We start from the raw sequence: 21,892 nt of genomic DNA on the forward strand, positions 1-21,892 counted from the left end.
ATTTTGTTTTCCCCCATTAGAACGGGCTAAACCATGTTGCAGAATTGAAGAAGGAAGTGTAAGGTGTTCAAAACTAGAAACCGCGAAAATTGAAATGCCGTAAATGAGAGATCTCCGGCACCAAGCAATTTAGCTGGACAGACAGTCAGGACACCAAACAGAGTTCAGAACCATTATAGTCGTCTAATAAGCACCTAATTTCAGCTGTAATAAAGAAAACTGATACACGAAGAAGTGCTACCTTCTACGAACTGCCAACGACTACGACGATATTTGACACAAACTGCACCCCTAGTTACGCGCACAAAAAGTTCAGTAAACAAAAATTCTCTGACAAACCTACTTTGGTTTGTAGACGCGGCATGAGGAATCTTTCTCTGCTCATATATGCGGCGCATTTCTTTCATAGCAACTGCGTGTGGTTGATCCGCTGACGCTGGACGATTCATCGTCACCTTCAATAATAATAAGAAGAAAAATGAAGACTATAAAACTACAACAACTAGAACTACATCACAAAAAAAAACTCGATTTTCCTGATTTGGAATAAATGTTTGAACTATTAAGGGTGTCTCAGTCCTTAGGACAATGGCGGAAATAAAAACGCACCTAAAAATTCAAATCATGCAAAACTAGTCAACACACCGGGTTTTGCTCGGAAATAATTGCGCCGTACAAAACTGTCGACTTTCTCAATTTCTACGATAGAGTGAAAGTAAAGGCGAGCCTACAATGTCATCTTCGTATTATGCAGTTGTTGCTGTCAATATTAAGGAATAAATATTTTCTGCCAAAAGACTATCATATCCGTAAGGTGTGCAAAGGCCTCCTTGCAAGATTTTACTGGATTTAGAAAGAAATCAAAGTAAAAGTAATAACTCGACAGAACTAACATCCCCGTTTAAAGGAAAAATCATAATAGTGATCTCTGTTTGCGATAGCTCATCAGAATACGTAGCGCGTCCTCACGTGGCGGCGCCAAGTGCATACCTTGAGACGCATTTCAATTCAAGAGACGAACTCCCGTGTTTTCCGATTGCATCTTGCACGGCGACCCACTTTAAACACAGCTTTCATGTAGATGGGACATGCAAAAGAGGCGGTCTGAAGTTCTCACAAATAAGTTTGAGTCCTGTCCTGAGAGGAAGCGATGAACAATTCGAGATCACTTTTCTTCCAAAAGATTGCCACTCGAAATAATTATAAGAGTCTCCTAACTCTGGAGGAATGCCTATTACAGCAGCACCAAAAAAGACAGAGTTGCAGGACTTATCTACCATAGAAAAATCTATGATTACAGACTGTACATGCACGCATGCATACGTTTGCATGAAACGACTAGTGGGGGGAGACATGATGATACCGGTCACTGGAACCAATGAAGACGACGTCAGTGGACTGACGAAGACGTCCACTTTACTTCATTCATGATGCTAGAGAGGGACTGTAAAGGAAGCAAAGAAGTTGGGGGTGTTGGCAGAGTTACTGACCTTATAACAACGACTGCAGCTATGAAGATCAATTCGAAATGCGAAAGTTAGGATGGAACAACATGGAAGTGAAAGTTGAAGGATGACACGTGAACCATCTTTGTTTCACTGATACGTCGTTTTTATAGGACTACCAAGCACTACGGGGGCAGGAAGAAAGTGAACAGGTTTCGACTAAACTTGTAGAACGATCGGCCCATAGTTGAACCGATAAAGGATGTTTGTGAAAAACAAGTGGATATCTGATTCTCTACAGTTGCTCAACGAATGAAATGAATCCGAATGATTCAACTACGTATGCCGCAGTTGGGAAACTAACGTCTATTTATTTGTTTGTTAAAGGCAGGGAATTGTCACAAACGTGACCATAGATCATTAAAATAAAGAAGTAAAGAAAATATGTTTACTCTGGGTGGGAATGCTCAAACAAAGAGCATTTGAATAACAGGCAATCAATGGGAGTTGTACTCTCGCGCAACTGGCGCATCTGGTGGGCAAAAACTAAACGAGCACAATCAGATTTTGAGAGCAACACTGTGCCGACAGCAGACAAAGAACTTGGACCGTATATAAACAGTCCAAGTGTTTATTGCTCAGAGCATAGTCAAGCATTGGCTCAAGCATCTCCTAATTTCTTGCCTCCTTCCCATGTGTGTGTGCATATTTTTACCTCCTTTTTCTGTTCTTTATGCATTGTGCACTTCTATTCGCGCATTGCTCGTTTGTTATTTAACGTGCTTTATGTAACGTGCCTTAATTGATAGTTCGCTGTACATTATATTGTACGTGATCAATGAAATTTAATTACCCAAGTTTAAGGCTAAAACACGTGGCATGTTCCAAACAACTGAATCACCTTCATCTCAGCAATCATGAAATTTATGTAGTGCCATGGAAACCCCAGAAAACGTATTGTCCGGGTATAGATTACGGAAACGAGCGCTGCTTCGCTCATCTTTCTCCAATCGTCGTAAAAAAAAAGTGTGGAAGACAGGCTCTTTCCTACGAAATCAGCTGCAACGCACCACCCTTGTCCACGCGCCGCATCCACGAGGTGAAAAAATAATGAGTTCTCCTCACCAAACTGTTCAAGTCCAAAAAAAAAACGAATAGGCTGGTGACGGGACTGAAGCGAGTGCAATGGTGGGCGTCCAAACGTATCTAGGAGCTAAATCGGCTCGCACGCCGGTTTTCTGAACGACAAGGGGGAGTTAAGCGGGCCACGCTCGTTTACGTAATTTACAACCAAACTCTCCGTTTAACCTGACGTGTCCGTAACATAAGGATTCCGTGATACGCTGCCTTCAATTAAATCCGAACACTACAAAATGACTGAACTTCCGGCTAAAGCCCGACTTCAGACTTTTTGTAGTGTTCGCTTCGCTCGCCTTCACCGATCACTTTTTTGTAAAATGATAGTAGTTTTTCCCTTCGATCAAAGCTTTTTTCAATTTTTCCGTCAAAAATTTAGGCATAGATGAGAAATTTCATTATTTTCTTCCCAAACGCGTCAGTACTATATTTGAAGAGCAATCAAATTTCATGTTACATCTATGTTTCTCTGAAACCTCCACAATTTGGAAAGATTATTCAAAGCATGAGTTTCCTCCGCTCTCAACTATAAGCACAGAATGATGTAATGATCATCATCGTAGTGACGAAGATAAAACTCTACGTCAGACCACGTGAACGTGTGTTGGCTAGTATTGTATCTAAGCAGCCGTTTGTATGTGTACCCACTTATCTTATGTGTACCCACACTGTGTGCTTCCACTTATCGAAGAAAGGATGTTATCAGCATCAGGGAAATGTGCTTCGAAATAGATACGCGAATGAGTCATAGAATCCATCCTAACGTTGAGGATCCGGCGCACCAATCCGACGAAGTGGGATACGTCTCATCCAGCTTAACCACATTTACTCTCTCGCGTACCAATCCAAAGCCAGACGCACACACAGACGCACACACGTGACAAAATAAGCCCGTTATTATTTAGCATGAAATTTTGCAAATTTGGAAGTGTACATTCACACAAAAGTTTACCCCCACTAACATATGACAAAAACTAACTTGGCCTATCAAATGCAACATACATAACAAAACACTTCTGGACAATGCTGGAAAGGGAGAGTGCTCGCCTATCAGGTGCATGACGATGGTTTGGCCTCACCGGCGTAGAGTCTTGCATCATTGTGGAGTATTTTCGTGACACACAGACAAACACACACCACATGCATATATATATATATATATATATATATATATATATATATATATATATATATATACGGATAAAGCGCGTTATTATATAGCATGATAATTTGCACCTATATCAAGCGTTTATTTCTTTGTCAGTCCCAATTCTCACGTGTCCTCAAAGAGTGTTAGGAAGTGAAAGAGGAAGTTCAAAGTTCCAAACAACGGCACTGATCAGGAACAACGACGATTTTCAGGACAACTACAAGTACTGCACGCGCAAACCAAGGCAGTAGGAGACTAGAGGACAGGTGACAAGTGATGTTCTATTGTTTCACTTTATAGATCATAAAACTGAAACACCTTATTTGTAATATTCATCGCTCTTGCCGCGTAAACCAAGGTATTGTAGGTTTCTTCGTAGTGCCCACTGGCTGCAGTGACGTGAGCAATCATACAAGTTCGGGCGTTCCCACCTCAAAAAGACCTTATTTGGTGGAGTTGATTTTCACGAAGAAACTAATCAAATAAAAATTTAAGACTAATAGTCGGTTAAACATGACATTTTGGTTGACCTAATATGAAAGACTGTTGAGACTGACCCTTAATGAAAACTATATCTCAAACTTCTTCTTAGGCTGATGTTAAAAGAAGAGCAATGGGAATCCGCACAATGTTTTGAGATAATTTATGGGATGCTGTGTTACTGGAAGAAAATCCCCACCTAGAGAATCCTTTAGCAGCCTCGTCAGCTTGCTGTCTCGATAGTTGACGTACTTCCCTTTGGCATATGAAATGTAGGAAACACTTTCATCTCTGTATTTGCTTTCTTTATTTGAGCCGGACACGAGGTTGTTATTATCCTCTATTTGTGGCTAACGTTTCGGCAATATCGCCTTCTTCAGAGCCCGAAAAGGTGAATTCGAACGTGATTTAGCCGTCCAACAGAGAAAGTCCTACGTTTATTGTTGGACCTCATAGCTAGAAGTAGAACAGAACATTGTACCCTAGGATCGAGTGGCTATCCTGCCACTGTTAGATACCTGTTGTGAGGTGGCTAGCGCAGTGAAATATCAACCTTAAATAGGGCTCGAGTTCCCGCGTTATGCAGATGCATTCCTCTTTACAATTCATCTTTGGGCGCTTGGAGTGGATCCAAAAGCCTTCAAAGCCTTGCGTGCCGCTATGCTAGGTTCGCGCACTAATGTCGTAATCTTATCCTCAAAGTCTTCTCCGTTATGACGCTGCACCCTATGGCCACCTAATGCAGTGGAGTCATATGATTTCCCTTTGCCGTCGAGGTGTTTTTTGACTTGAATACAAGGTAATGTAGCTGTTCTTTCTATTCTTCTTCTTCACTACATTGCACACAGGAAATCAGATAAACAACACATGAACTCATGCAATCACCTCGTTGTTGTCCGGACATATTTTGCACTCCGATGTAGTCCAAATACAATCACATAGGTGATCACGAAAAATCGAAGAAGAAGACTACGAAGAAGAACCTTTGGTTAATATTAGTAGGGGGAGCTCCACGATAGCTATAGATTCTTGGATCGGTACAGGCGGAGAAAGTGTCACTCAAACATCACACCAGAACAGCGCTTAGGCACTAGGGAAGTTTGTTTTGTCAAGTCTAAAACTATCAGATTATCTACTAATGACGAGAGTGTGGAATTTGTAGTCGTTCCTCGTCATCCATACAAAGCTCTCGCATAATGTTATCTCAAAGACAGCTTCCTCTATGGCTCCTCCACTGTCGAAGAATTTCTGGCACAACACCGGAGACTCAAGATGGTAAAGATGAGTGCCAGTAAATCAGTGCATTTACCACCTACGACTGCAACTCGGCTTAAAACAGAGTTATCTGTGTGTCCTGTCACGTACCTTCTAATAAAAACTCACTAGCTAACCTCTCACAGTGATCTTTCCTCTGAAGATCCTTCAATGTTCAATGCAAGACCTATTAAATGCTGCGTAGGAGGCCCCACAGACAGGATCGATTGGCTCTTAAACATAGTGTTGGTGCAGCTGCTGAAATTCGTACCAGCCCACCTCAAGAACACCCATATGTTTTTCGACCACTTAAAGAACACACATTTTGATAAATCATGTGTAGTCTGGTCTTTCGATGTTACTGCACTGTACACGAACGTCTCCAACGACTTCGCTATGTAAGCAATTTTTGAGCTCTCAACTGAGCTCAATCAACCTGTATAGATTTTCGGTGGTGCTGTTGATGGTTGTTCTCAGGGAATATCTCAAACGTACTGTCTTTAGATGCTCGGGCAACTACTTTTCAACAATCAGGGGTCTTGCCATGGGACAACGGATGGCGCTAACGCTACCTATTGCCTTCATCGCTAAAATTGAGGCACCTGCTTGGGAAACACGACCTTTGTTTTATTGGAGATACCTCGGCGACTGTTTCCTAGTCTTTTTGTCTCAAGCAGAGATGGACATATGTTCCAAGGTACTAAATGAACAGTCGGAGTATATAAAGTACACTCGGGATAAGCCTAAAAGTAAATGGTTACCTTTCCTCAACGTCCAAGTGCATATTTCAAACAGAACGCACAAAACAGAATGTTACTGCAAACCCACTGATAAGAATATCCTAGTTCACTTTCTCCGCGCTGATCCAACACAGGTTGAAGGGTCAGTAGTGCGAAATATGTTTCGCACTGTCACCTCCGTTTTTACTGGAAGAAAGAAAGACAAAAATCTACCGAGCTTGCTAGGAAAATTGCGGTCAATGACGGCGACAGACCTGTGCGGCCTATGAGTAAAAGAGTACAATTTCGAAACAGCTCAGGAGAAAGTATCCGTTTGGGTGCCATTTATTTCCGATGAGGTCAGTGTTCCAATCGGGCGGTATCTGAGGAAAGCTAGCAAAGGCTCATTCGCAATCGCCTATATGATCGTATTTGCACTACACCGGAGTGCAAAATATGTTCGGACAACAACGAGGTGATTGCATGAGTTCATGGTCAAAGAACACCTCGACGGCAAAGGGAAATCATATGACTCCACTGCATCAGGTGGCCATAGGGTGCAGCGTCATAACGGAGACGACTTTGAGGATAAGATCACGACATTAGTGGGCGAACCTAGCATAGCGGCACGCAAGGCTTTGAAGGCTTTTGGATCCACTCCAAGCGCCCAAAGATGAATCGTAAAGAGGAATGCCTCTGCATAACGCGGGAGCTCGCGCCCTATTTAAGGTTGATATTTCACTGCGCTAGCCACCTCACAACAGGTATCTAACAGTGGCAGGATAGCCACTCGATCCTAGGGTACAATGTTCTGTTCTACTTCTAGCTATGAGGTCCAACAATAAACGTAGGACTTTCTCTGTTGGACGGCTAAATCACGTTCGAATTCACCTTTTCGGGCTCTGAAGAAGGCGATATTGCTGAAACGTTAGATACAAATAAAGGATAATAACAACCTCGTGTCCGGCTCAATTAAAAAAACCAAATACTAAAACATCACCATGTCGAGATTTATTAAATGTCATACATGGAGATTTTCATTTCTGATATCTTCCAAATAAGCACAGCTCACAAATTTTCATTACTTAATTGCGCCAGCCTAAATGCCTCTCGCTTAATATAGACAAGAATATCAAAGCGGTCCATTTCCTTACTAAGCTCAAAAACTTCAACGAAATTTTTTCTCGCCAATACAAAAGATTATTAATGGCATTGATCGAAAACACGAGTGAACTGGTAAGAATTAAAATTGCTAAAGCTGTATGAAAATAGCTGTCGAACGCTCCCTGAAACAACGAAACTTATGTGTTTTTCACTGCAGTGATTAGCATCTGCTAAAGACAGTTCGTGAAGATCACGGATGAGAACTTACTAGAACTAAGCGAATTAATGACGTTTCCAAGAGCAAGCAATGACCGATTGATCGCAGCCCCTTCTTTAAAACGTAGTCCGCGATTCTAAAAAGGGGTAACTGTGAGTGAAAGCTTTTATCCTGCTCTTCCAATCATATCTCAATAGCAAAGGATTCCTTCCGTTTTTCCAACAATCATACGTCACATCATTTCTTTGTAAAATGTAAATGTAGAATAATCTCGCGAATAAGACTGCATCGAAAAACAAAAATATTTCTTGTAAGTTATTATGATAGGAGCCTATTACATTAACCTTTACAAAAGGTAAGCAGGGCATACCGAAGTTCTTAATTGATCATGAGCCCAGTCCGTGCCTTCCTGAGATTTTTTGTTTTTCACATCATTTTAAAACAATCAACTCAAGTTCGTAACTGATCTTTGACTTCAATGCTGACGATCATCGAACAAATTGGGAGAAGACATAAGGTTGATCCGAAATTTTTGCATCAGCACTCAAACAATTATAACGTTACCAGTCTGAATGTCCGGCTAAAGCCGGACTTCAAACCTTCTGTGGTGTTCGCTCCGCTCACCATCACTGGTTAAAGAGAATAAATTAATAATAGTAACATTTTCTGTAAAATTTAGGCTAAAGATCCATAGTTTTCCTTGTAAACGCGTCAGTTCTACATTTAGAGAACATTCAAACTTCACCTTTAACCACTCTTTCGATACCAATGTAATATAGACACGACTTGGAATCATTACTCAAAGTGTAGGATTCCCTCTTGTTTCCCCCCAACGGTTACCGCAGAATGAATGATCACATAAAATGAAGTGAATGACATCATCGTACTGATAAAGATAGCGTTCCACATCAGATCTTGTACACAGTTGGCTACTGTATAAGCAGCAGTTGGCACTCATGTTTCCATTTTCTGAAGAACGGAGGAGTCGTAGAGGTGAAAAAGAACGCGAAAAATGGATACGACTATGAAGCGTTTGCAACGTCCAATTTACCTTTCGCGACATGCACACGAAGTTACTGTGCGATATTTCTACACCCCGACACAGCAATTCGACGCCGCAGGACCCGTCGCAACCCATTCTATAGGTATCTGGCGCCGGTGGACTCGTCGCATCCGCTATAGGTATCTGGCACCGGTGGACCCGTCGCACCCCTTCTACAGGTATCTGACGCCGGTGGACTCGTCTCACCCCTTCTATAGGTATCTGGCGCCGGTAGACCCGTCGCACCCCTTCTACAGGTATCTGACGCCGGTGGACTCGTCTCACCCCTTCTATAGGTATCTGGCGCCGGTAGACCCGTCGCACCCGTTTCCGCAGGTATCTGGCGCCGGTGGACCCGTCGTACCCCCTCCTATACGTATCTGGCGCCGGTGGACCCGTCGCACCCTCTTCTACAGGTATCTGACGCCGGTGGACCTGTCGCACCCCATATCATAGCTATCTGGCGCTGGCGCACCAATCCAACGCCAGTGGCCCCGTCGCAACCCCTTCTATAGGTATCTGGCACCGGTGGTCCCGTCGCACTCCCTTCCATAGGTATTTGGCGCCGGTGCGCTAGTGCGACGCTGTTGGACCGGTCGCACCCTCTTCTATAGGTATCTGGCGCCGGTGGACCCGTCGCACCCCCTTCTACAGGTGTCTGGCGCCGGTGGACCCGTCACACTCCCTTCTATACGTATCCGGCGCCGGTGGACCCGTCGCACCCCCTTCTATAAGTATCTGGCGCCGGTGGACCCGTTGCACCCCCTTCTACACGTATCTGACGCCTGTGGACCCGTCTCAGTCCATTTTGTAGCTATCTGACGCTTGGGCACCAATCCGACGCCGGATGGACCCGTCGCACCCTCTTTTTCGAATTTCGTGACACACAGACAAACACACACACACACACACATACATACACACACATACACACACATACACACGGACTAAGCTCGTTATTATATATCATGATTGTTCATAGATATCAAACAACAAAGTAATAACCATCATGATGATCATGATGGTTATTATTTTGTATAACCATGATCCACTACGGATGTCCAGTGCTCCAGGGCTGGGAGTCGAAGCGCAGAAATCTTTTTTTCAGTGCTGAATCATCAAATGTTCCTCATGTAGATCCACCTTTAGTGGCCGAAACAAATGATAGTCAGACGGGGCCAAGTTGGGAGAATAAGAAGGGTACGGTAGAACTTCCCAACCAACTTCGGCAATTTTCTAGCGATTAAGCTCTGCCATATGAGGTCGGGCATTTTCAAGAAGCTTACTCGCGAGAAAATAGCCGAAGCTGGTTGGGATGTTCTATCGCACCATTCTTATTCTCCCAACAAGGTCCCTCAGACTACAATTTATTTTGGGCACTAAATCTGCATCTACGAGAGGGAAAAATCGATTATCAGCAAGAGCCAGAAAATGAGATTTCGTGCTAGTTTGATTTGCAGCCGCCGTTGTTCTGAACTCCAAGAATTGATGGTCCACACATAGTAGAGGTAATTTAGGCATACGTAGTCGATCATGATCGGATCAACCCAATAGCTTCTTTTGTGGCTTTTCTGCTCAAAATATTAACTGGTGAACTTTTTGCAGATCTGATGCAGAATTCTTGCTACTTTTTTCTGCGGAACAAACTTGATAAGCTTACATGAGGATCTACGGATTTGCCTTTCTCGACTGCAATGAGCAAACTTTGTAAACTTACTGAAAAACAATAAATGGATCACCCCACGAATATGAGGTGGCAAGGGTTTCAGTCGGGTAATGCGTATACGGGGTCGTCGATTGTGGGGAAGAAGGTGATTCCGTCCATTTCTTCCTGTATAACTGTAGTAGTAGGAAACCTCGGAATGTTGAAAACCAATCCGCACGAATCGCAGGCGGGGGCGAGGCGCAATGGTTGCACACTGCAACGGAAACCGTCGTAAGAAACAGCGTCCCGGGGTCTTCTACGACTACAGTGGTACAGGGAGAATCATCTTCTTCACCACAATCTAAGACCCCGTGTACGCATTACCCAGCTGAAATCCGTACCACCCCAGATTCGTGGAGTGATGCCTTCAAACAAAATTAGAACTGCTTTAATGTCACTTTAACTGCAAGTCAATTAAGCAACAGGAACTCAACATTTTACAACTTAACGTAGCGTAGGGTATCTCCTTCTTAATCTGCCTGAGAAGCTTGTAAACTGCGAGCAACTACTAAATTTGCAAGTGAAGTCGAAAAAATCGCACACTGCTTACAAACTAGTAAACAACTCATTAAAAAAAAAACTATGAGACCTCTGAGGAACTTACGAACTATGAAGCAACAACAACTTTTAGAAAATTTCTGAAGACATCTGAGAGTGACACTCGTAGGTGTAATACGTTGAAAGAAGGAGGTTCTTACACCTCAACTCGTGATATTTTGCTTGTACGGAGTTCCCAATAACACTTCACGGAACCTTGCACCTTACTAGGTGAAAAGCTTATATTAGTGGTAGAGCCACTATTACTATATTGAAATGTTCCCAAGCATATTTAAAAGGAGTAGAAATTAATGACAATGATAAGATATTGTAATGTTTGGGACTCACGTTTGTATTGGACGCCCTTTCGGAACCAGCCAAATCTATTAGGAACAGCTTAGAATGAGGCCGACTCTTCCTCAGCAGAATCACCTAAATGCAATACAGTAGTTGGTTCAAATACATGTACTTTACGTTTAGCATATGTCGCAATTTATTGGATACATTTCTCCTAAGGGGGCAGGTGTAGAGTAGCGATTAGAGGTTCCGCTACTTGCACGATTGATCCAGGGCTCGAAACCGCCCTAGTGCTAACCAAACCTTTCATCCCTCCGGGGTCGATGAATTGGTACCAGACTTGTATGGGAGGATAAAAACACTCACTTTACATATCGGCTAGCCCAAGCAATTCATTGTATAGGCCAGCTACACGTTCGTGAACCTCAAACGATTCTGAATTAAAGTGAACGTAGTGGCGCATCCCAAGCGGATTTAGTAACGCCAGACACTTTACACTTTTATTTCTCTTACATGAGGAAGGATAGCGCCCAGATCTGAAGTGAAGTCAGACATGGGGGTCCCCCTATTCTTCGACATGCGTTATTGTTTACAGACACAGTTTACAGCGAATACTAAAACTCGTAACAAATGAACGACTAGTGGGTATCGTAATAATAACTGTTTATAAAAATCGGAATGGTAACTCGTTTAGAACTTCTATTCAGACAATTACCAAAAATTTTCTATAGAGGACTGGATTCTAAACATAAAAAATGCTTGAAAATGCGCTTTAGATGGAATCGCATTTTTTTCTGCGAGAGCTTGCACGGAATCGATACATTCGTCGCCATACCTATTTTTCCATATCCTTCGAAACCTTGCTTCCCGCCTGAACTGTTTATCCACGCCGAGTATCCTGAGGTCCGCTTTCACCGCCTCAGTCTAGAGCTTCCGCTTTCGGCCAAGTGGCCTCTTCCAGCTTGAATCCGACAGACTCCTCAAAACTCGTCGAACAAGGCGATCTGCTAGTCTCCTTATTATATGACCAAAGAATCGAAGACGATTTTCTGTAGCCATTTTCGATGGCGGTGCTAGATGTTGATATCTTCCACGTGTCATCCGCCAGTGCACCACATCGATTCCCGCGTGAAGCTCTTCGTTGTGGCATACCCTAGGCCAAAATTAGCGAAGCAGCCGTCTAGGTAGCTTCCTTTCCGTGCAATCAAGCCTCTCGATCACCGTAGACGGTGCTGCCGAAAACTCCGATCCGTACATCATGATAAGGCAAATTGCAAATAGGTAGACTCGCAGCTTGACTTCGTTGGGGGTCGACCACAGGCATTTCGTTAAGGAGTTGAACGCAGAAACGGCACATCTTTGCTAAATATCCTTCTCGTAGCTGCCGTTGTTCTTCAGCGTACAGCATAGGTAACAGAACTCATCGGCGAGCTCGATCAGTTGTTCGTCCACCTTGTTTCCGTTTGAGTTCCCACATCTGCTCGCATTTATAAGGGCGCAGAGATAGTCGATAGTCTGCAGAAAGCCTCGACACAAGGTTGCCAACATTTTGAACTTTTGTACTCCTTTCTGCGAATATGACAACATCGTCGGCGTACTCGAGATTAATCAAGGGGTGCCCTGATAGTGCCAAGACGATGTCGGCAGGACAATGATCGACTGTTCCTTGCATGATGTCGTCGATAGCGATGTTGAACAGGAAGGGTCCTGCCACTGCCCCTCGTCTTACCCCAGTTACCACCTCAAACGGTGTTGCACATCCGACTGGTGTTCGAACAGCAGCAGTTATTCGTTGATTCATGTCACTAAGCATGCGAACGAACTTTCCTGGTACTCCATCGTCGGCGCAGCGCGTTGAGACGGCCTCAATGAAGAGAGTCGAAGGTGGCTTCAAGGTCCAGAAAGGCTAATTCCATCGGCTTCCAGTACCGCTCACAAATTTCGAACTCCTAACGATGAACACCTGGATCGTCCAGGGCGAAAGGCAGCTTTCTCGTTGGGCGTTGCAAGGAAATTCGTCGATAATTTCCAGGGTCGTAACTTCTTGTGTAGGGGAATTATGATGGCGTGTTTCCACGAGTCCGGTATCCTTTCGTCTATCCATATTGAACGGATGATCTTTGTCATTTCAATCCTAGTCGGAGGAAGATACTTCAGCATTTCTGCGCTAATCCCGACGTCTACACCGGATTTTCCATATTTCATCTTTTGGATACAGACCAGAACCGATCGAGAGTTAAGGAGCTGACGGTGGTTGCCGGTTCAGCAAGGTCTTGAAGTGGTCCCCCCAAATTGGAAGAATAGCTGAGCGAGCATCTTTACCCTCTATACCTTTCCCACCTATGCTGCATAAGCCACCGGACCCCAACCCAACGGTAGACAACAGATTTCGAGTGTTTGCAACACCAGTACACTCAGTTTTGGAGCGGTTTTCCAAAAAACAAACACGTAGAATTCAAACTCTCTGTTGCGCAACGCCGAGGCCCACGTGAGATCCGCAATCTTTGTACAGCTGGGAAGATCAAGGTCTCCGTTAGTGATAAGGGAGGGGAATTTGTTGTCCTGTCACGTGAACTGCACATAGCGATGCAAGGCAACATCTTCAGGATGATACTCTCTACGCTCCATCCTCCGCCAACGAATCCAGAAAACAGTTTCGCCATCTAAATAGGGTATGGGTTGAAACAGTGGGGCTTGTTAAAAACCTGTTTACACGTCTTAAGAATGACTTACCTGCATGTCTAGTCCTATACACTCTAATTAAAACCCACAAACTCTCTAAAAACGGCCTCGCTTCGAATAATCCAGGTGACTTTAAAATGAGACCTATCATAAGTGGTATTGAGGGCCCCACAGATAGAATTTCCTGGCTACTCAACATAATCCTAAATAAGCTGCTCAAATATGTCCCTGCCCACCTAAGCAGCTCAAACAGCTTCTTTAAACGATTTCACAGCCCTTCGTTTGAACGTGAATGTGTAATAGAGTCCTTTGGCGTTACATCGCTCTATACGAACGTCTCAAACGATGTCGCGATGCAGGCTGTTCAAGAACTGTTTACGCAGAACCAGAGTGCATTGAATATATACGGACTGACAAGTACGAATATGTATGGACTGCATTAGCCAAATCATGACACTGATAAATGAGTGCCTGAATTGCTTTATTTTTCGGTGGTCGGGACAGTACTACCGACAACTTAAGAGGCCTAGCTATGGGACAAAGTCTGGCACCCACTCTTGTCATTGTTTTCATGTCCAAGATCGAAAAACCTATAGTAGACCGCAAATCACTGCTGTATTATCGCCACATAGATGATTGTTGCGTCGTCTGCTCAACACAAGCTCAAGCAGAATTAGACACGTGCTCCAATCTTCTCAAATAGCAGTATTCTCACACTAAGTTCACAAGGGAGAGACCGATAGACAACTGGTTAGCTTTCTTGAATGTGCATATTTACTTGCGGAATGGGATTTGGAAGACTAAGTGGTATCGAAAACCCAGTAGTAAAAAACATTAATCCACTATCTTTCAGCGCATCCCAGCAAAATGAAAAATCTTCCTATAGGTAACATGTACAACACGGCGGCAAAAGTCTCATCTAGTAGCCAGAAAAAAAAACATGGTCTGTAATTCTGGTCATAAAGTGGCAATATCCAATGGGTACCCAAGTGGAGATGGTGCTACCCGACAAGCACGACATCCTTCTTGATGATCCAACGTAGTGGATGGCCCAGAAAAGATCCCTTTCTGTCTACCTTATATGTCTGATGATATGAGCAGAGCGGTACGGAGCTTTCTACGAAAAGCAGGTCTAGAGAATGACGTGAGGGTTGTGGAAATGTCTCTAGCGAACCTGAAAGGTCAGCTGGTACATAATCGTACATATGATCGACTCCGCTCTCCCAGCTGCGTGGTTTGCCCGTATGGTAGAGAGGGTGATTGCATGGTATCGGGAGTGGTGCAGGTTGTGCGGTGACGATTATATAGAGGAAACGGGACGTCCACTGTGCTTCGGATCAAGGAGCATCTAGATGGGCTCGCAAAATCTAAATTCTCCATCCCGCTCGGAGCACACCGTAGAATAAGCCATCAAAACTCCGAAGTAAAGGTAGAGGTTCCTATACTATCGTCCGAGTCCGAGATCATAACACGCAGAACCCTAGGGGCATTTTGGATCACTGCCAAAAGTCCAAAAATGGAACAGGAAGGATGAGTGCATTGCGATCACAAACGAAGTAGCCCCATATCAAAATCTTTGCGGGTTTTTGATCTACGGGGCAGGCCATCGGGTCCTTATAAAAAACCCTTGTGACTCGTAGTTGTCGTACGTGGTGGTCTGTTGCGTTATCAAGTCTAGCTAATGAGGTAAGCACTAGCCAGTGTGTTGCTGTTTGAGTTTGCCTACCGTTAGGATGCTTTCTGTAGGTGATAAGGCGCTTGAGAGAATAAACCACTAATGGCTTTGATTCTTCCAGGCTCTTATGAAGGCGAAGACGCCGAAACCTTAGCTGTTAATAAACATCAATACCAATCTTGGCCACAGCTCAAGCAAATCAATAAAAATGCTGCGTATTCAACATGCCAAGACCCAAGGACAATCGAACATGGGCAATTCTAAAAGTAGTGACACTTTCTGAATTTTTGCTTAGAATTGAACACTTCCTTTCCTAACAACACTTTTTTGTTCTTTTTCTCGGAAGAAATTTTATCATTGAAAGGTTCAATAGTTTTCTTTCTAAAAAGTCAGTACTTCATTTGGGAAATATTCGAACTTGATTTTACACCTATATTCCTTCGGTAGCACTATAATTTGAAAACATTATTCAAAATATTAGTTCTTCTCGTCCTTTTTTGCAGGAATTATATCAAAACTGTTAACTACTATTTAAACCGCTGTTTGCATCCCTGTTTTTAATTTCTGAAGAAAGGATGTTACCTGAGGCAAATGTGCAAGAAAATAGACATGAGGAAGAATACGTAGATGAAACGCAACGCATGTAGTTATCACGGCTGTGAAACGGTTCACAACGTCTCATTCACTTTTTGACAAATCCGTTTGGAATTACTATGGTGTGATGCTGCACCAACAATAGCGCTTGTTCTATTTTTGCGCTGTCGCAGCAACTGTGCAGTTTCCCTTCTCATCCCAATTTATCGTTTTCTGGCCCCAGCTGGCGTTTTCTAGCACTAATCCTTGCGGTTTCACGCGTCTCCCTGGTTTCAAGAATTTCGTTTCACACACTCACGTACGCATACACCCACGTGACAAACTAATCTCGTTATCATACAGCATAATACTCCTTTTATACCGCTATAAAATAGAAGCTTTTCTCACCTTCTTTTCCAATAATTCATATAGAATGGTGTGATAAAGCTGAATTACGTGAGCTTCATCATCCTGCTGATAAAGATAAGGAACCTACTTCATATCGCGCAAACAGCTAGTTCCTACTAAAGCGGCTGTCTGCATGCGTGTATCTAACTTCTGGAGAAATCATACGGCAAGAATGATAAGGGCAACGAATGGAGGAGTGGATATACGGAGTACATTGGATGACTCGCCACCCAGCCATTTGATTTTACTGATTTCTGGTGCACTATTAGGTCCAGTCTCACAGCATGCTAACCACGCCCATCTAAAGCTCTGGGACCCGTACTACCCCGCCTCTCTGCTTTCTAGTGCCGGTCCATCTAAATACATGACGTCATGGGACGTGCTCCGCTGCCTTCTAGCGACAACATGCCTTACTGGCGTCGACGGGCATATAACACCAATTCTACTGTTTTCTGGCGCAGCAGCTCCAATCTAAGCGCCAGAAAACAGAAACACTTAGTAGATCCGCCCCACCCCAACTTACTACTTCATGGCGTGAACGCACAATCTGACGTGGGACTCATCCTATCGTATGCTATCTTTCCGCCTTCTGACGTTCGCGCACCACTTCGACATTTCGAAACTTGCCTCACTGCCTTCTGACCGCAATACGCTCATTTGATGTTGTGGAACCTGTCCTATCCCGACCTCACTGTTTTCTGGCAAACACATGTGATGACGGATTCCTGCGCCGACGTCACAAAGTTATAAAGAGGGGTGAGACGGGTTTCACGGTGTCGGCTTGGTGTGCGGCGTCAGATAGCTATAAAGTGCGATGGGTTCCACGAAGTCCTACTGGTGCGCAGTAGCTTCGTGTGCATGTCGCAACACCACGTTGCTACAACATTTAGTACTGTAGCAATTGTTTTACGACCACACTCTGCCGCAAATATGCTGAGGACACTGCTGGTCCCGCAGCGATCATTGTCTGTGTCACGTCATTATAGGGTTGGTCACGTATGATACACATGTTTTACAAGCGCTTTTGTAGGTCCTTCGATTAAAACAAGATAGGTGATTCTCAAATCACTTTTGTCGAACACAGGTACGACAAACTTAGCAATCGGTTGAGTAATTGGTTGGTTCGAATATTGCAGAAGCCTCGAAAAGAAAAAACTCAAAGTTTGAAAACAAACGACCACTAAATACATGCAACAGCGAATTTCATATCAGCATTACGCAATTTGATATTATCATTACATTATGCGGTAGTACTCTTGTTGCTTTTTTTTTGTTCAAATCAACAACTCTGAACCTAAGCTATTCAAGAATTGGTTGGGATGGGGTTAAAAAAAAAGGTTTAACTTTAAACATTAAAGATGTAGGCAACTGCCTTTTTGAAAATGAGCTCCTAATATTATGCAAGTTTGTGTACTGCCGCTGCAAAATAAAAGATTTCCGCCGGAAATTTCCTGTATGTTGCGCCAGAATTCGTAGGTTTTTTCTCCTAAATCATCAACTTCCTCCCTAACTCATTCAGCAGTTGATCGGAGTGAGCTTTTAAAAATAGTTCCCCATTAATATGATGTAAATGTATATAACTACAACTAACTAACTTTGCATATGAACATTACTGAGAATACTTGCAAAAAGGTGTTGGCTGTCAAAATTCGCAACAATCTACTTCACGATAATATTTAACAAGTATGCTCGCAATCACTCTAGTTCACTAGTAGAAGCTGATTAAGTTAAATAGCTGATTCTTTGTAGAGTACGGTGTCTCATTTCTATGCTAACACTGCCTGGAATATTCCTAAACTCGCTTACACAGAGTGGCCTTAAAACTTTGAACTTAAAACTTTAAACTTAAAACTTATTTTGAAATTTTTGGAGAAATAAGTGTGACTTGGAAAACGACACTCTTGTATTATTTTTTAGATAGAACGACTCTTCACAAATGTTTTTTTTTCAAAAAATACGATGCTCTTAGAGTCCCTCACGAAAAGAGAGGCCACTGCACAACTCGTGCGCGCGATCGGGACAAATGGAAGTATTACTGGGGTCTACATGAGCAAATTGACGAACAAGGGGAGCAGATGTGATGCAGAATGGCTCAATTGTTTCGAAATATCCTCGAAAGTGTTTCGAATCACGCACTTTGAACCATGTACTTTCTGTTTCATCCTCGGATCACCATCGCGTGAGGCGCTGGAAGACGAACTAATCTGTTTTCTTTTTTGGCATCTTAACAACTTTTAGTTCTAAAAATGCATACTTGAAGCAGCATCCTAACATTTTATGAAGAGACTTTCGCAACTGTGTTGCAAGTGATCTGGTGGCATTTTAGAGTTACTGACATTTTTTCTTCAAATATCAGTTTGCAGAAAAAGTGTTTCTGAATGGAAAAAAATCATGCATCCTTCTTAACAACGCATACTAAGTTATATTCGCATTAAAACGCTCACTTTATTCCCTTTCCCCACGAAACCGATAGATGTCTCGTCTTCTTGAGCAGTATTGAACAGTTTTTGCTTCGGGAAACGATGAGATGAATGAGAGACTATTTTCCGACTTGGATGGGCCCCAGAACGTGAAATTCTTAATTCTTTTGACCCTGACCTTTGGACACAAAAAAGAACCTTGCGAGACCGGCAAATGAGATCATCTGAGATTGCCACTAAAATAATTTGAAATAACGGCATCAGAAATGTGCTGACGTCATGCAAATAAAAAAAGATAAAAAAAATTGATGTTGTCCCAGAGTGTGTGGGGAAAATAAAAAAAAATTGTTTTGCGACATGACGCCTTCACTGGATATGTGGTATGCCAGACATGTTCTCCTAATGTTTAAGGACTTCGGAAGCAAGGAATCCTACACTTGTTAGTCTATGGCGTCTATGAAAGTCTATGAAGTCTATGAAAGTGTCAAATTTGAGCTTCACAGGCACCGCGGAATGGTACCACGGGCCAGAGTGGTCAATACTCAGTTCCGATCCTTGAACTGGTGAAGGAAAGCTAACCAATGTTAACTCGAAATTTTCCCCGGCGTTGAATACTGGAATAACAAATTTTTGCTCTTCAATTCCGTTGAATACTACAACCAAATGCTGTGGCACAGATCAGTAAAAATGATTTCGGAATTGTTTAAATAGGGGGCACAGCACAAGTTAACAGAGCTCTCTAAGTGTGCAGATGCGCCGAAATAGTTCCAGGCACGTAACACAGAAGCAATATTGCAGCTCTCTTTTCGTCGTCCAAATCATCGACATTGGTCACTTACATACATGCATGCACGTACACGTACACATACACGTACACAACACACATACACATATACATGGGGCCGCGTAAACGAATCTGATTGTTACCTGCTCGCGGCGGCCCTGTTTATACTAGATGCAGTCGGGCATTTGAGTACAAGCTCTGAGCACGTACGAGCTGTAAAATTTGCACACTTATATGGTAGAGGCCGCGTATACACCTCTGAGTGTTCCCTGTGAGTGGTGGCCTTGCTTTTACAAAACGCAATCAGGCACTTTGGTATACGCATTGGGAAGTATATAACCTGTTATACGGCAAAAGCTTTCCAAACATTGCAGAATGGTGCTGTCCAACACCACGCCAGAGCCTATACCCTGAAAAGTCGACTGCCTGAGCAAAAGATGGAATCTTTGGCAACAAACATCCGTTTCGTTACGCTGAACTGCGCTGTCGAATGAACACTAACAAGCCGCTCTATCAAGGCTTCAGCAATGTCTGCATGCACCGTTTGCCTCATTGCAGGAAATACGCATCAGCGACCGCCCTCTCATCAGTATCTACAATTGCACCATCTTCTGCAGAGATACTGATGAAAGGAAAATAGGAGGCTGCGAAATAGCTGTTAGGAGCAATTACAACAATCTGGTGATGTAGTTTGGATCAACGTCGTCAAAATGCGCCTTTGCACGATTGCGGGATCGCAGAGGACTCAAACTCTGGATCCTGAGTGCTCACGCATCTACGGAAACCGCAGAGGACCACAACAAGGATGCGTTTCATGATGAACCTAATACGCTGGTATAAAACGTACCGAGCCAGCAGGCGGTAATTTCCGGAATTGATGCGAATGCAAAGATGGGACTTCAATAACAATCCGATGTGCTTGAAAAATGGTTCTATCCCATGAAGCACACATCGGACAATAGAAATTGTCTGATCGACCTTTGCATGCAGACGAATCTCATCATTCCATCCACGTTCAAGAGAAATCAGCTCACGTGGCAGGGGTCCCTTTTAACGTCTGAAAAGCAGCGAAAGCGGAACATGAGGACTCTCAAACTTCAGCTCGACCACGTTCTGACGAGCATCCCTCAGTCGGATATCCGAAAATCTAGAGCTGTTTGGGACGTCGCGTTCGACTCTGACCACCGTCCAGTTCTTCTCAGCTTCAAGATACGGTTCCACAAGAGAAACGGAGGTCACTTTCAGCCGAAAGTCGACGTGGCAGGTCGAAGAATGCAGAGCGAAACTCCGCCCACGTGTGTCTATTCATGTTGGAGTACGGACCAAGAAGAAGCTTAGAAATGCGGATTCCTTCACAAAGTGCATCCAGGACGCTACAAGGGAAACGCTCCCGGTTCTATTGCCGCGGAAGAAGTTTGCCTTTGCATCTGCGGAAACAAAATCCACATACAATTCTGTATGTGTCGCGCGCAGCACTTGTGACTCCAACCAGGAAAAACGTCTTAGAAAGAAGATGCGTCGTCAACTGCAACAAGACCGCGATTACGAGTGGACGTCAAGAGCGATGGATTTGAAAAGGCGTGGGAGGATAAGAACCCACGAAAAGCCTATTTTTTACTGAAACAGTATAGTTGCAAAATGAAAGGATGCTCTCCTGTCCTTAACACTGCCAATGAAGTAGCTGTCGGTGAAGCAACCATTCCATTTTAGAGGGATCAGTTCAAGACCTAGCTGAACCCGCAAGCGCCGTAAGCTCCTGAACTCGAACACCTTCATAGATCGACATACGCGGTTAACGAGGAGCCACCGACGTGTCGGCGGTCCTGGTCTGTATTCAAAAAATGAAGAATGGAAAATCTGGCGGAGACGACGGGATTAGCGCAGAAATGCTAAAATATCTTCCTCCGTCTAGGATTCGCGAAATGACAAAGATCATCCGTTTAATATGGATAGACGAAAGGATACCTGACTCGTAAAAACACGCTATAATAATTCTTCTCAACAGGAAGTTATCCACTACGGAACTCAGTAATTACCGAGGAATATCATTGCTGCGTGTAATGTACAAGGTTTTGGTGCGGATCATTCTGTATCGGCTAATCCGACATCGCGAAGAAACCCCGTGACGAGCCAAGCCGGCTTTCGCCTTGGTCGTTCGGCAGTTGATCAGGTGTTTATTGTGAGAAGGGTGATTGAAAAGCGGCAGCGGTATTCGAAGGCTCTATAGTTAGATAAGAGTTAGAGTTATTCTCTGTAGAGAGAA

General features: G+C 43.6%; 4 protein-coding genes across 7 annotated transcripts in view; 1 reads left to right on the top strand and 3 right to left on the bottom strand.

Annotated features, from left to right (window-relative positions):
- RB195_025106 (uncharacterized protein) overlaps positions 1 to 11,397 on the bottom strand; it is a gene marked incomplete at both ends in the record, with an annotated part of 22,132 nt that extends 10,735 nt beyond the window's left edge. For 2 of the 3 annotated variants that reach the window (XM_064213118.1, XM_064213119.1), the window contains 5 exons: positions 344 to 455; positions 4,051 to 4,163; positions 7,558 to 7,642; positions 11,139 to 11,222; positions 11,386 to 11,397. In XM_064213118.1, coding sequence (XP_064068999.1) covers positions 344 to 455; positions 4,051 to 4,163; positions 7,558 to 7,642; positions 11,139 to 11,222; positions 11,386 to 11,397 — 406 coding nt within the window. Of the gene's footprint in view, positions 1 to 343; positions 456 to 4,050; positions 4,164 to 4,411; positions 4,469 to 7,557; positions 7,643 to 11,138; positions 11,223 to 11,385 lie in introns of all 3 variants that reach the window. The other variant, XM_064213120.1, reaches the window with a different exon arrangement.
- Positions 11,398 to 12,006: 609 nt separating this feature from the next.
- Positions 12,007 to 12,237, bottom strand: RB195_025107 (uncharacterized protein; the record flags this gene model as incomplete). The annotated part of the gene is made up of 1 exon (XM_064213121.1): positions 12,007 to 12,237. The coding sequence occupies one exon, from the start codon at positions 12,235 to 12,237 to the stop codon at positions 12,007 to 12,009; it is 231 nt and encodes a 76-aa protein (XP_064069002.1).
- Positions 12,238 to 12,507: 270 nt separating this feature from the next.
- On the bottom strand, positions 12,508 to 12,900 carry RB195_025108 (uncharacterized protein; the record flags this gene model as incomplete). Of its 2 annotated transcripts, none has more annotated exons than XM_064213123.1 (1): positions 12,508 to 12,900. In XM_064213123.1, the coding sequence occupies one exon, from the start codon at positions 12,898 to 12,900 to the stop codon at positions 12,508 to 12,510; it is 393 nt and encodes a 130-aa protein (XP_064069003.1). The 2 variants fall into 2 exon arrangements, with proteins under 2 accessions (XP_064069003.1, XP_064069004.1); XM_064213122.1 differs by having other exon boundaries at positions 12,508 to 12,888.
- A 7,713-nt stretch (positions 12,901 to 20,613) lies between these two features.
- Positions 20,614 to 20,967, top strand: RB195_025109 (uncharacterized protein; the record flags this gene model as incomplete). The annotated part of the gene is made up of 1 exon (XM_064213124.1): positions 20,614 to 20,967. The coding sequence occupies one exon, from the start codon at positions 20,614 to 20,616 to the stop codon at positions 20,965 to 20,967; it is 354 nt and encodes a 117-aa protein (XP_064069005.1).
- Positions 20,968 to 21,892: the final 925 nt, after the last annotated feature.

The sequence above is a fragment of the Necator americanus genome, chromosome X (genome assembly GCF_031761385.1).
Source record: "Necator americanus strain Aroian chromosome X, whole genome shotgun sequence".
Taxonomy (NCBI): domain Eukaryota; kingdom Metazoa; phylum Nematoda; class Chromadorea; order Rhabditida; family Ancylostomatidae; genus Necator; species Necator americanus.